Source organism: Mytilus edulis, chromosome 12 (genome assembly GCF_963676685.1).
Source record: "Mytilus edulis chromosome 12, xbMytEdul2.2, whole genome shotgun sequence".
Taxonomy (NCBI): Eukaryota; Metazoa; Mollusca; class Bivalvia; order Mytilida; family Mytilidae; genus Mytilus; species Mytilus edulis.
Genome location: NC_092355.1, coordinates 28,158,104 through 28,171,184, shown reverse-complemented (window position 1 = coordinate 28,171,184; position 13,081 = coordinate 28,158,104). Strand labels below are relative to the sequence as shown.

At 31.2% G+C, this 13,081-nt stretch overlaps 1 protein-coding gene across 2 annotated transcripts; it reads left to right on the top strand.

Annotated features, from left to right (window-relative positions):
• The first annotated feature begins 3,654 nt into the window (after nucleotides 1-3,654).
• LOC139499453 (protein FAM167B-like) lies at nucleotides 3,655-10,613 on the top strand. 2 transcript variants are annotated; one of them, XM_071288132.1, is made up of 3 exons: nucleotides 3,655-3,730; nucleotides 7,978-8,445; nucleotides 10,345-10,613. In XM_071288132.1, the coding sequence occupies exons 2-3, from the start codon at nucleotides 8,089-8,091 to the stop codon at nucleotides 10,597-10,599; spliced, it is 612 nt and encodes a 203-aa protein (XP_071144233.1). In that variant the 5' UTR covers nucleotides 3,655-3,730; nucleotides 7,978-8,088; the 3' UTR covers nucleotides 10,600-10,613. The 2 variants fall into 2 exon arrangements, with proteins under 2 accessions (XP_071144233.1, XP_071144234.1); XM_071288133.1 differs by lacking the exon at nucleotides 3,655-3,730 and adding an exon at nucleotides 4,674-4,750.
• Nucleotides 10,614-13,081: the final 2,468 nt, after the last annotated feature.

Sequence of the window (13,081 nt, the reverse complement as noted above, 5' to 3'; positions counted from 1 at the left end):
TGGTCGAAGGTACTTAATTGTTTTTTTAACCATATTCACTAAACAACGCATGTACATAACACGAACAAAACTATAGCTATCAACAGAAATGTGTTTAATTTCAAATTCACATCAATGTTAATAACAAAATATTTATGGAAAGTTCTATCATTCGTGTATGTCAGGCAAATTGCTTCATTTGAAAACTGACGACCTATTTAATGGAGCATCGCTTTAAATTTACTATAAGTTATTTACACTCACACGTATATTAATAATTATATGTCTAACATGTTCAATGCATATGATTGATCCAATGGATGAATATTTTTTTTTCTACACATCATCTTTTTAATCTGATCACGAAAGTCTTTAATGCAAAACACATATATGAATGGATCCAATAATGGGTTTAGTAGAATCAAAGTATTACAGTGATATATCCATTTTATGACGACTTCACTCTTGTCGAAGAATACAGTATAAATGCCAACCAAACAACTTGGAATATTAGCAGTTAGTGTAATTAAAACTACTATGCATACTGTTTTGAAAGCTGTTTTCGTTGTATCCTCTAAAGTGTTTTTGCTCAAACGTGCAGATTTCATGCGCTGTTTCTTAAAGATTCTTAACAGTGTAATCGTATATATTACGACAATCAATATGCACAGTATTCCGACAGGCACCCGCATGATTAAGTCTACGTAGTCGGTTGTTGCGCAAATATTGCACCACGAGGCATGGTTATTGAAGCGCAAAACATCAATTACAATTTGGAGAACTGAAACTAAATGGGTGGCGATACATCCACAAATAATTCCTATGTTTGACGTTAGTATTCTTAAACTTTGCCTTTCTATGATAAATGTGGCATTTAGACGTTCTAGACACACCAGAAAACATTGATATAAGGAGAACATGTATGTCCCTGAGGTTATACCGGTTAAAAAAAGACAAGCATAGTTGAAAGAATCGTCAAATCCAGAATCATATACACTCAATCTATTGTAAATGATAATTTCAGTAAGAAAAAGAGTGTCACTTATGCTCAAATTTAGAATCAATTTATGAAATCTCGAAGTTCGTAATTTTGGTGATTTAGCAACCACAACAAGACAAATAATGTGTAAAAGCAGATTCAAAGAGAAAACTATGAGAAATGCAATTGGTCTGAGCATTTTCGTTCCGTGTAATACAATTCGATTATTAACATTTACTGATAGACTGGCCTCGACTGCAGGTTACTTTTACGTATGCTTATTTGAAAATTACTAGTATTTATAATATGAATATTCCCTGGTGAAAAGGTGATCTTCCCCGGATGTGTTTTTGTCTATATGATCTATGATTACCATAACGTAGATAATTGGATGCCAGTTTTTATAATAACTAGATAAGTCTTATATGACTTTTACTTGCAATACGTTAAAACTTACCGGAATTGATATGATAGATAAAGGTCAGAAATGTGATTTAAACGACTTGAAATAAACTCCCTCTCGGATGAAAAATGTAGTTCGAATTGTTTATTGAAGAGTGAAATCTTACAAATAATTACTGATTGTCTTTATTTGTCTATGAATAATGATTTGAAAATCTTATAATGATAACTTAATCAGTTTCTTAACGCAGTCCAACAAACATTTTTTTTTTACCCTGAAATGAATTATCGATCATATTTATATTTTTGCGTGATAAATGATAAGACAGTCGACATGCTTTTAGTGATGCATTTTATAATAACACATTAGATTTTACCAATTCCTTTGTGTCATTTTTATGCACTACGAAGAGTTTTCATAGTCAATTTACTACAAAAATGACAAATTGTGGAACCTTGACACTGTATGGGCTAAATATGCAAATTAACTCTTCATAGATACAAGGATTGATTTTTTTTGTTTTTGCGCCAGACGCGTGTTTCGTCTACGAAAGACGCATCAGTGACACTCGAATCAAAATAGTTAAAACAAAAAAAATAATATGTACGAACTTGAAGAGCATTGGGGACCAACAAATCCTAAACGTAAAGCCAAATACAGCTAAGATAATCAATTCTTGAGGTAGAAAAGCCTTAGCATTTAACAGTTTTGTAAACAGTTAATTTATAACTATAACCATATCAATGATAAATCATATCTACACAGAAATGCCGACTCTACTGGGCTGGATAATATCCATGGAACTTTCCACAAATCAATGAATATAATTTCAATTATTTCTAATATCTAACTATGAAGAATGAGTGTTCTTGTGTTTGTTTGTACTGTATTCATGTTACGTAACAAAATTAAAAGCTCGATCACATCAAACGAATGGATAACACATGTTCATTAATGACTGGTACAGGCATTTTCTTATGTAGAAAATAGTGGATTATAAGCGTGAGGTTTGGCTAGCCCGTAAAACAAGGTTCAATTCACAATTGTGTTTCTTAAATGATCCTGTACTATGTCAGGAAAATAGCAGGTGTTTATCTACAGTCTGTTTCTATAGATACGAGAAGATCTGGTATGAGTGAAAATGATACATATTTTGTTGTTAAGTGTTTCTCTTGTTCCGATGTTTTTCCGCTGAGGTATGATGTTTTTCAATCAGTTTTTTTTGGTTACCCAGAATTAAGTTTTCTTTATCGAGTTATGATGATCGATCAGCGCTATACTTTATTGAGATTATCATCATGGAACAGTAATAATATTTTTAAATAAGAAAACTGCTTAGGATGGATATAACATTACATTACCATCTTGTTCTATAAATAAATATATTAATGGACGAGCGACTTCACTATTTTACATCAGAATTAATAGATACTGTGGATTCATTTATTTTCGTGGGTACCAATTTTCGTGGGTTGACGAAAACAGACATTTTAAAGGATCTTTAATTTCGTGGTTTTGCCAAAGTCTACATACAAGCCAATGGAAAATATCAATTCGTTGAACATTTTAATTCGTGGTTAACTTGTATGAAAATGAAAAAAAAGAAATTTAATATTTTCCCATGAGTCAAAACAAAAACAAACAAAGTAATGGAAGGAATCTTAATACACTGACATCTTCTGAACTGCAAATTATCATTCAATATAACAGGACTTTTAATATCTGTCATACAGATGGGAGGTTAAGCTTGCTATTAAACCAGGTTTTATCCTTTATTTTCTATGGAAAATGCACGTACCGAGCCAAGAGTGACCTTTGTTTTACCCCTTGTTCGGTTGTTTGATGGAGTTTTATTTTGTAAGTTTTTATTGACTTCTCTGACTTCGACTTGGACAAATGTTGGAGTTTATTGTCTTTGTTCTACTTGTTTTTCTATAAATTGCATTAAAGATAAACGAATTTTGAAAGTATTACTTAAACTTGAAGCTTATATAAGCCAACGTATAACATATGTCCAAAATTATGCACGAAATTTAATATAACAGTATGATTCTAATTCACGTCATGGGTTTTTTGCGCTTATATAATGCTAATAATTGATTTGTTTTCCCATAGGAAATATTAACAATTTAACTTTCTTTATATCTATAAGCGGACTTGATAAATACAATTATGCAACAAATCCGTTAACTGACCATTTATTATGGACCGGTGATTTATACGAATGACCAATACATCAAAATCGTATTATAATTTTAAAAGATTATCTGAAATGTTTAAAACTTACTTTTGATTAGGAGAGCCATATTAGTACATGTATTCGGATCATTAAGAACATTCTATCATTTTCAGTTTCAACATGGCTTCATGTAAGTTCTATTCCGTACTTATGTTTTAGTAGAATGACGTATGTCTAAGTTAATATCGATTGTACTTTCAACATTATTTGTCAAATTGTAGTTTGATTATTTTATATTTATTTTTAAACGTAGTGGTCACAAAGGAACAAACTATAAAAAACTATTGAAAAAAGCTTTAAATATTAGAAGTATATAATAGAACTACACCTAAAATGTAACAAAAACAGAGTGGACCTGAACGGATACTTGTACATCACAGCAACGAAAAGACACCAAGTACAGGTCTGAGAGTACTCGCAGTTACTTACAGCTAGTTCATATCCAAAACCAATCAATGAAAAAAACATGTTTTTTAGACTAAAGATTACCTTTAAAACTAAAATATGAAATAAAAAGACCTATAAAAAATGAATTGCACGTAGTTTCTATCTATCCATTATCATAATTATGTTATATGGGGTAATATTATCGTCTGTAATCTTCGGAGGTAATCCCATGTTTAACTAGATAATATATTGACATAGATACAAACGAAATACTGATCTGTATTATCGATTCCATTCATTATAAATTGTTTTTGTAATTTTTTTTTTGTAGTTTGAATAAACGTTTGAGTATGGTAAAAATCAAATATGAAAATAATAGTTAAATTGGTGAAAATGAATTTCACAGCTTATGCTGCTTTAATATATCAGTATGCATTTATATCAAATAAATATTTGCGCTGAGATTTCGCAAATCATTGTTTTGATTTCACATAAAAAATGCTCATTACAATTTAACAATTGTATTTTCATTATATCTTAATGTCGGATTGATTTATATAATTATGTCACAAATCCATAAACTGACCATTCATTCCAAACGAGTGATTCAAAAGAATGACCTACAAATTAAAATCGTATTAAAGTATTAAGAGGTTATCATGATCAAAGACGTTTAAAACTAACTTTTCATAAAGAAAGCAATACATGATGTATGCGGATTATTAAGAACATTTTTACATTTTTATTGTCAACATGGCTACACGTAAGTTCTAGATCTGTTTCGTACTTATGTATTGATTGATTGGCGGTGTAAATTAAAATCGATAAAATGTTTTCATATTTTTTTTTAAATTTATGATTATATTTGCTTTTTACATAAACATATTTATTTACAAAGTGTGGTTATGAAGCATTTCAGATTAAAGGTAACTATATAAAATTTAGTTACTTTACTACTTATTTTCTTTTTATAAAAGGTGAATATATATGAGATATCTTTCGTTGTATGTCTGATTTTAATTGTTTTATCATAAACAAATATTTGACACGTTATCTGTTTTTTTGCTTTGCGAAATATTTCTCGGATCACACTGTACGGAGTGTGCTACAAAAACAGATACGAAACCTGTGCTAGTTTGAATATCTAATACAGCATCAGTATTATGAGACAATATTACGACATTTCTATTGGCTATTCGTTTGTTACGTTGGTGACTTTCAAAGGTTAAGAATATGTAGGCTCGTCCATTTTACCGAGAATGTGTTATTTCTTTAATACTATACCAATACTTCTCCTGAAAATCTTCTTTTTGTAATTTTTTTTAAAATTCTGAAGTGTTCAAAAATCTTAAAATGTCATATATTAAAATATGACCACAACATTAAACGTCACACTGGTATGTGCAATACACTAGATCGATTCAGATAATAATAACAACCTCAACGAAGGTTCCCTTATCGTTATTTCAAAATTAATTAATTAAGTTAATATCAAGCGATATCCAATTCTCAGAAGTTCGGAAACTTATAAATAATCTGTAATAGTAAAGCATGTCTTGAAGTAATAAGATATAAGGCAAAATATTCATTAATTCAATGAAAAATCCTATAAATAAATAATACTTCTTCATCAAATTTGCATATTTTACCAAAGATCTACATCCAAAACTTTTTGATTTTTCCATATCGGTAGACACGTTTTCGTTAACAAAAAAATAATAGAAAAAAAGCTGGATTACCTTTTAACCTACAATATGAATTCAGTTAACCAAGAAAAATTCAATTGCACGTGGTCACTATCTATTTATAATTGAATTCATATTTTGATGGGTTATATGGACGTCGGCAATCTTCGGCGATTATCTCAATGGTTAACTAGCTGCCCCGTTTATATATCAGTATGGTTTTATATCACATGACTAATTGCGTCAAGATTTTTTTCGCAAATCATTGTTTTTATTTCACATGTCGAGAAAAATGCAAGTTCTTTTAACAATTCTTTATATCATTAACCGGAATTGATTTATATAATCATGCAACAAATCCATTAACTGACCATTTATTCTGGACGGGTGATTTAAAAGAATGACCAATAAATTAAAATCGTATAATAGTTTTAAGTGGTTATCAGAGACATTTAAATCTAACTTTTGATTAGAAAAGCCATATATATGTATATTGATCAATGAGAACGTTTTAGCTAACAATAAATGAACAGATTTGGCAAACTATAATTATATATAATGTTATATGTCTTGTGAAGTTGAAATCATCACTTAGTAAATTTTGCGTCGCCATCGCGAGTTGGTTGACCATTATGGAATAACCGTTTCACAAATGATATCAGATATGTTCCTTACGTCGTAACTACAAACCCCTTCCCTTTCATGAATTTGACCTACCGAATAAGACTATTTACAGAATTTGTTATCACATAAGCAACACAACGGGTGCCACATGTGGAGCAGGATCTGATTACCTTTCCGGAGCACCTGATATCACCCCTAGTTTTTTGTCGTGTTCATGTTGTTTATTCTTTAGTTTTCTATGTTATGTCATGTGTACTATTGTTTGTCTGTTTGTCTTTTTCATTTTTAGCCATGGCGTTGTCTGTTTATTTTGATATATGAGTTTGACTATCCCTCTGGTATCTTTCGTCCCTCTTTTAATTGTTTTTTACATACAATTTGTATTTAGAAACATGAGAAGGGTTTACATGTTGTTTGTCATAAAATCTGATGTGTCATAGTATTTTAAATGCTAAGTTGATCCGAATTACAACAGTTAGTATATTTTTACTTGTTTTAAGATTTAAATAAATAAAGGCAACAGTAGTATACCGCTGTTCAAACTCATAAATCCATGGACAAAAAACAAAATCGGGGTAACAAACTAAAACTGACGGAAACGCATAAATATAAGAGGAGAACAACGACACAACACTACAATGAAACTAACACACACAGAAACGGACCAAGCATCAGACAAAATCCCACGAGAATAACAAATATAACATCAAAACCAAATACATGAATTTGGGATAGACAAGTACCGTGAAACGTCTTATCGCAATTTCAATTTACACTCAAAAATAAGAGAAAACAAACAACGCAACGTTAAATTGTAACACACACAGAAACGAACTATAATATAACAATGGCCATATTCCTGACTTGGTACAGGACATTTTTAAAGGAAAAAATGGTGGGTTGAACCTGGTTTTAATAAAACATTTTTTCATTATAACGTTATAAAAAGGCCTTCAAGTAATAACATCTTGACAGGTCTTCCCATTACACTAAATGCATTGAGATTAAACATTAATATTGTGTTTTTTTTTTTAAATAAAGCGAAAATATTTGAATGTAACTGAATCTTTTGTATCAACTGTTATGTATGTTAAATACATTTTTCTTTTCTCTAAATTATTTTATTCTGCTATTCTATTACTAACACTTAGCTCTTCATTTACCTGTAGTTGTTCACAATCCTTTTGTTGGATGGGGGTATTCAGTTCATTCCATTTGTCCTCGGCTCTATATGATAGCAAAAACAATTGTATTGTTATAAAAGGCAATCTGGAACACAGGTTTTAAAGTATTTGTCGTAATGATTGTCGGAGAAAGAGCGTGTAGTTTTCTTCAGTTTTTCATTCCGTGAAAACCGCTATGGCATTTTGAATTCGGTAAGAAAAATAAGACCTTAAACATGTTAAATAAGAACAAACTTTGTATGTTCAGAACTGTAGTTGTTTTTATGAAAGTTATATTCATTTTGCATGTTAAATCAGAATATACACAGAAAAAAATTTGAATCCTGTGTCCGAAAGTAATGAAATTTGAATTTCAAGCACTGAAAAAAACTCAAATTAACTTTGACACAATTTGACTATACATATTTGATGTATAAGGGAAAATAATAAGATAAGGAAAAATAATAAAGAAAATTGAATGATATTCATTAAAATAGGAACTTTTTTTTATCAAACAGGATCGACTTTGAGAACCAGCACACAGATGTATCCTTAGAGTTTATTACTGCTTTACCGTCATACAATTGTTACAAATTGAATGAACTATAACTATAGAAGCGAAGCCGGACATGAGTGATCCAAAGCCGAATTTACGTCTGGAGCCAATTAAAGAAGATGACATTGTTGATTTTACAGCATCTCCAAACTCAAAACAAAAGTTCCCACTTCTTGGGACAGTTAGTCCAAAACTGAACTTTAAATTCTTTCCGAAGTCGACATCGTTGTTCCGACTGAAATGTACTGCATCAAAGTTAGGCTTAGATAACAGGAGACCCAGCATTGAAGCATGGAAAGAAAGATATAAGGGGAGAAAATCAATAAATGATGACTTTGAAAAAGACGAAAATATGGAAATAAATGGTGAATTTTCAAAAGATAAGATAAAATCTATTAACTCTTCATTGGCATGGCTGAAAACAGAACTTGTGAGTATATAAATTTTATTTCTCTGAATATTGTATATTTTTTATAGATATGTATTTTTGGGCAGTTTTATAGAACATGTAGGTACAAATAAAGGCAACAGTAGTATACCGCTGCTCAAAACTCATAAATCCATGGACAAAAAACAAAATCGGGGTAACAAACTAAAACTGAGGGAAACGCATTAAATAATAGAGGAGAACAACGACACAACATTAAAATGTAACACTCACAGAAACGGACTAAGCATTAGACAAAATCCTATGAGAATAACAAATATAACTAGTTTATATATGTTAGATAGCAGCAATTGTGTGTGTACAACTGAAATATATACAAATATATATGTATGTTAAAATCATGATATGCGTAATGATTGCCAATTAGACAACGATCAATTTAGACACAGAGCAAAACTATGAATAATTACACGGGATCAAACAGCCTACCACAATGCAAATCTGTATCATATACGATCGTATGAATGGCTACGGGAAGACAAAAATAAATATTTTTTTAAAAGAACAACTCACACAATAGGCCTGATTTATATTACAAAAATGAACGAAAAACGAGTCTGCCAGATAGCACAATGACAATTATTAGATTTAAGGTGCCTATCTTGGAACAGGCACAAAGATAATTGGGCATGGTTTAAAATTCCAATCGTATCTGTTTTTTAATGGGTTTTTTTAATTGGTAAATTAACAAAATCTAATCAGCAAGGGTTAAAACAGAGGCATCAGACACGAAAAGGAAATCAACTTAAAAGTACCCACGACACCATTGCAAAATAATAAGAAAAAATGGAAGTAGAATAAAGTAATCCTGAAATAATATTTTATAGTATTATTTACAATGAATATCTTACTTTACTGCACTGTCTGTATTTTAGAACCTAACAAATTGAAAAAAATGTAGTTTCGGTAGTCCCGTTAGCCTCGTTGTCCACGAGGAGTATAAAACTAAAACAAAAGATTAAATATGAACTAGCTGTCATTAACTGAGTATACTCTCAAATCTGTATCCAGTGTCTTTTTGTATATGTACCTGACGCGCGTTTTGTCTACAAAAGACTCATGTGTGACGCTCGAAAAAAAACCCCAGTTATGTCAAATAAAGTACGAAGTTAAAGGGCATTGGGGACCACTGCGATAGGCATGTGCAATAATACGATTCGAATAAGAATATATGTTTTAACAGAATGATTATACTGTCAACTTTGCATAAAACCGATGATATCAATGAATCATACATTGAAAGTTTCAATGATTTATAACCTCCTCAACATGTGCACTACATTTACAATACTGTAGTGGTGCTGATGAATATGTGGGGGTTAACTTTACGCTAATGCTATGGCATATTTCTATATCCACGCACATTAGGGCATACGTCAATGATACATTACTCTTAATAGCATAGCAAAAACAATAACACATCAAGAGAACAACAATGACACCTTGAAAGCTTTGTGTTTATTTCCTTCTGTTTTGTTTTTTTTTACCCGTGTGTGTTTACGCTTTATCGATTTATGACCAAAAAATAGCGGTCTATACTACTATTGTCAATTTTTTCAAATTTAATGGTAAATTTCAAAATAACCGCAATTATATTTTAAATATGGTGTGTACATGTATATGTTTACATTAATTTTTTTATTGAGATAAAATTTGTGTTTGATAGGATTTATGTATTTGAGAGTGTATATGAAACATATATAGGTTTGTTTTTTTTTGGGGGGGGGGGGGGGGGGGCGGGTTGAAGTACGTTAACTTCATAACAGGTTGAGATGCAACTGTTCTTAAGGGTAATCTTCGTTATCACAGCAATAAGTACCATTATCGTCAATACGCATGCCTTTTTAACAACATCATAATCTTTAATGACTTATATTACAGACTCAAATGAAGAAACAGGACCAATCATTGGCATCGCAATTTCTAAAAATAAAGAAAGCAATATACAAACAAAAACTAGAATGGAGTTGCCTCGATCACCAGTGTATGATCGAAGACGCAGAAACCAATATAGACGCATTAGAGGAACTGAGAAGAGTGACCGATCTACCACTTCAGTCCGAAATTGATCTTTCATTGAAAGAGAAAGGATTTACTAAATTTAATGTGTCAACTAGAAGATATTCCATGGCATAAAAATATCAAATCAGTTTTTTCTCTCTATCATATGTAGTAGGCATCGTTATTTTGTAACAATATAGTTTTATTTATTTCAAATAAAATCAATTGTGAACATTTCCGTTTTTGGTGTAGAAAAAAAGAGCGAAATATACCAGAGGGACAGTTAAACTCATTTGAGTTTCTACATTTTTCTCTCAGCTGTCCTTAAGGGATAAATTAGTTTTTCTCAGCACTTGGCGTCCGTCGTTCGTCGTCCACTGAAAACTTAAAAAAAAAAAAAATCTCCTCTGAAACTACCTGTCAAAATATAACAAAACTTTGTAACTAGACATACTTTTTTTTTAATCAGATTAAAGGTAGAACATTCAATGAAGACAACTTTCATAAAAAAGTGCGAATGGTTTCATGACAGATATTTTGTAATAACTGTTTTGGTAATTTGACCAGTCTTCTCGTTAATAAACGACGATAAGTGATTTTTACATACAACAATCGTATTAGAATATACAGACGGTTGCACTATGGAGATAATAGGTATGCCAATCAATATCTAGTCGCAGCTAGCGTTTATATATAGTCAATTCTGATTACCTATTTTTATCAGTTATGTAAGTTTAAAGACTGTTCTGATCAATTGGTGCCTGCTTGGGTTTATGTAGAGAATTGATTTTTTTAAACAACTAATCTACATATGTGTACCGGAAACTGACACGATCAAGATGCCTAATTTAATGATTATCAAGATATTTGTTAGGTGTTTAAGACATGTTTATCAACAAATAATCGACATTTACATGGAAACCAACTGTGCTCCTCTTATTGTCAATGTGTTCCTTTACTTATATGAGGCAGACTTCATTCATAAACCTTATATGAAGAAATAAAGACGATAACAGTATCCTTTATCTTTAAACTATTTCGATGATATTCTCGCACTTAAACCAGGCTTAATCCTTCATGTTCTACATAAGAAAATGCCTGTACCGAGTCAGGAATATGTCAGTTGCTATCCATTCGTTTGATTTGTTTGAGTTTTATATTTTTTGAAAAATTGAGGGACTTTTTGTTTTGAACATTCCTGGGAGTTCAGTATTTATGTTTTTTTACTTTATATGATTTAACATTTGATAACTATTTTGAACGCATCTATATCCCTCAAACTTGAAATAAAGAATACAACAGATACAGTTTAGTCCGACTGATATCTTGACTTGCATCTAAAAATTGACAATGACGATCGGTTGAACTCAAAACTTTATTACAAAGTAGATGATTTCAGCTTCCAAATTGTAAACTTTGCGTGTCTATGTATCAGCATCCCGCATATTGAGTATTAATCTCCCAATGGAAACGATGTTCTACGGCTTGTTTTCCCTATTATGGTGTCCTAGATAGAGCTTTGCTGTTGAACTTTTTAAAGCAGGCATTTCAAAATTGCATTAAGTCATCTCGTCGTAAATTGTACGAACGTCATTACGAGTTGGTTGATCGTTACGGAATATGACAACGGATATGGTCCGTTTGTTATCGAAAAGGACGCACCGAATTAGACTTATCACCGGATTTGTACCAACATCAGCAACACCACTGTGCATTATTTGGAACAGGATCTGCTTACTCTTCTGGAGCACATGAGACCATCCTTATCAGTTTATGTTCGATGTATGACTTTAAACGTCCCTTTGGTTTCTGTCGTCTCTTGTTTATATGGCGTAGTTTCACTAACTTATAATATACATATGTGCAATCATTGGCCTCCTATCTATACTTCTTTAGTTTTGCGTTTACAAAAGATATTTCTAAGTTTTAAAAAAAGATGAATTCAGATATGATATGAACTTCTAAATACTTTGCGGTACAGTTGTGCCAAAGATACCGGGTTTATCATTTTGTACGTCAAAAACGTGTCGTGTTATAAACCCATCGGTAACAGAGCCATCCGAATTCAAACAGTTGGAGGGTGAAGTAAATTAAAAAATTGTTAAACATAAGATACCAACAATTATTAGTAGTACGAAGTATTATCACAAAAATACTGAACTCCGAGGAAAATTCAAAACGGAAAATCCCTGATCAAACGCACAAACGAATGGATAACAACTGTCATATTCCTGACTTGTTTGTATCTTTGTTCCCCCAATTCATCAAAACAATGCGTCTGACAGGCGCCATATTATATGTACACCAGTCTCAGAGTTAATTGACAAACAAATATGCATAGCTTCCGACGATTCTCCTCTGATCAATTAAGAAACCATTTAGAAACAAACAAAAAAATCCTTATCATTGATAAATGATGTTTCCATCCAAAGTTGACATTCCAACAAAACATATCAATGCCGAAATGTTCTGATTTATTATTATTTAATGTTTTTTTGAAAGACAGAAAGTTGTTTACTTTTTGTGTATATATAATTAGTTTGCATCATAGTCATTATGGTGTACTGATTTCAATTACCTGTTATCTATTTTTAGACAAATTTTACCTACCTCAAAG

Coding starts and splice junctions, on each gene's coding strand:
- LOC139499453 (XM_071288132.1), top strand. CDS start 8,089: ATGAGTGATCCAAAGCCGAATTTACGTCTGGAGCCAATTAAAGAAGAT. Junction 8,446..10,344: donor CATGGCTGAAAACAGAACTT/GTGAGTATATAA, acceptor CTTATATTACAG/ACTCAAATGAAGAAACAGGA.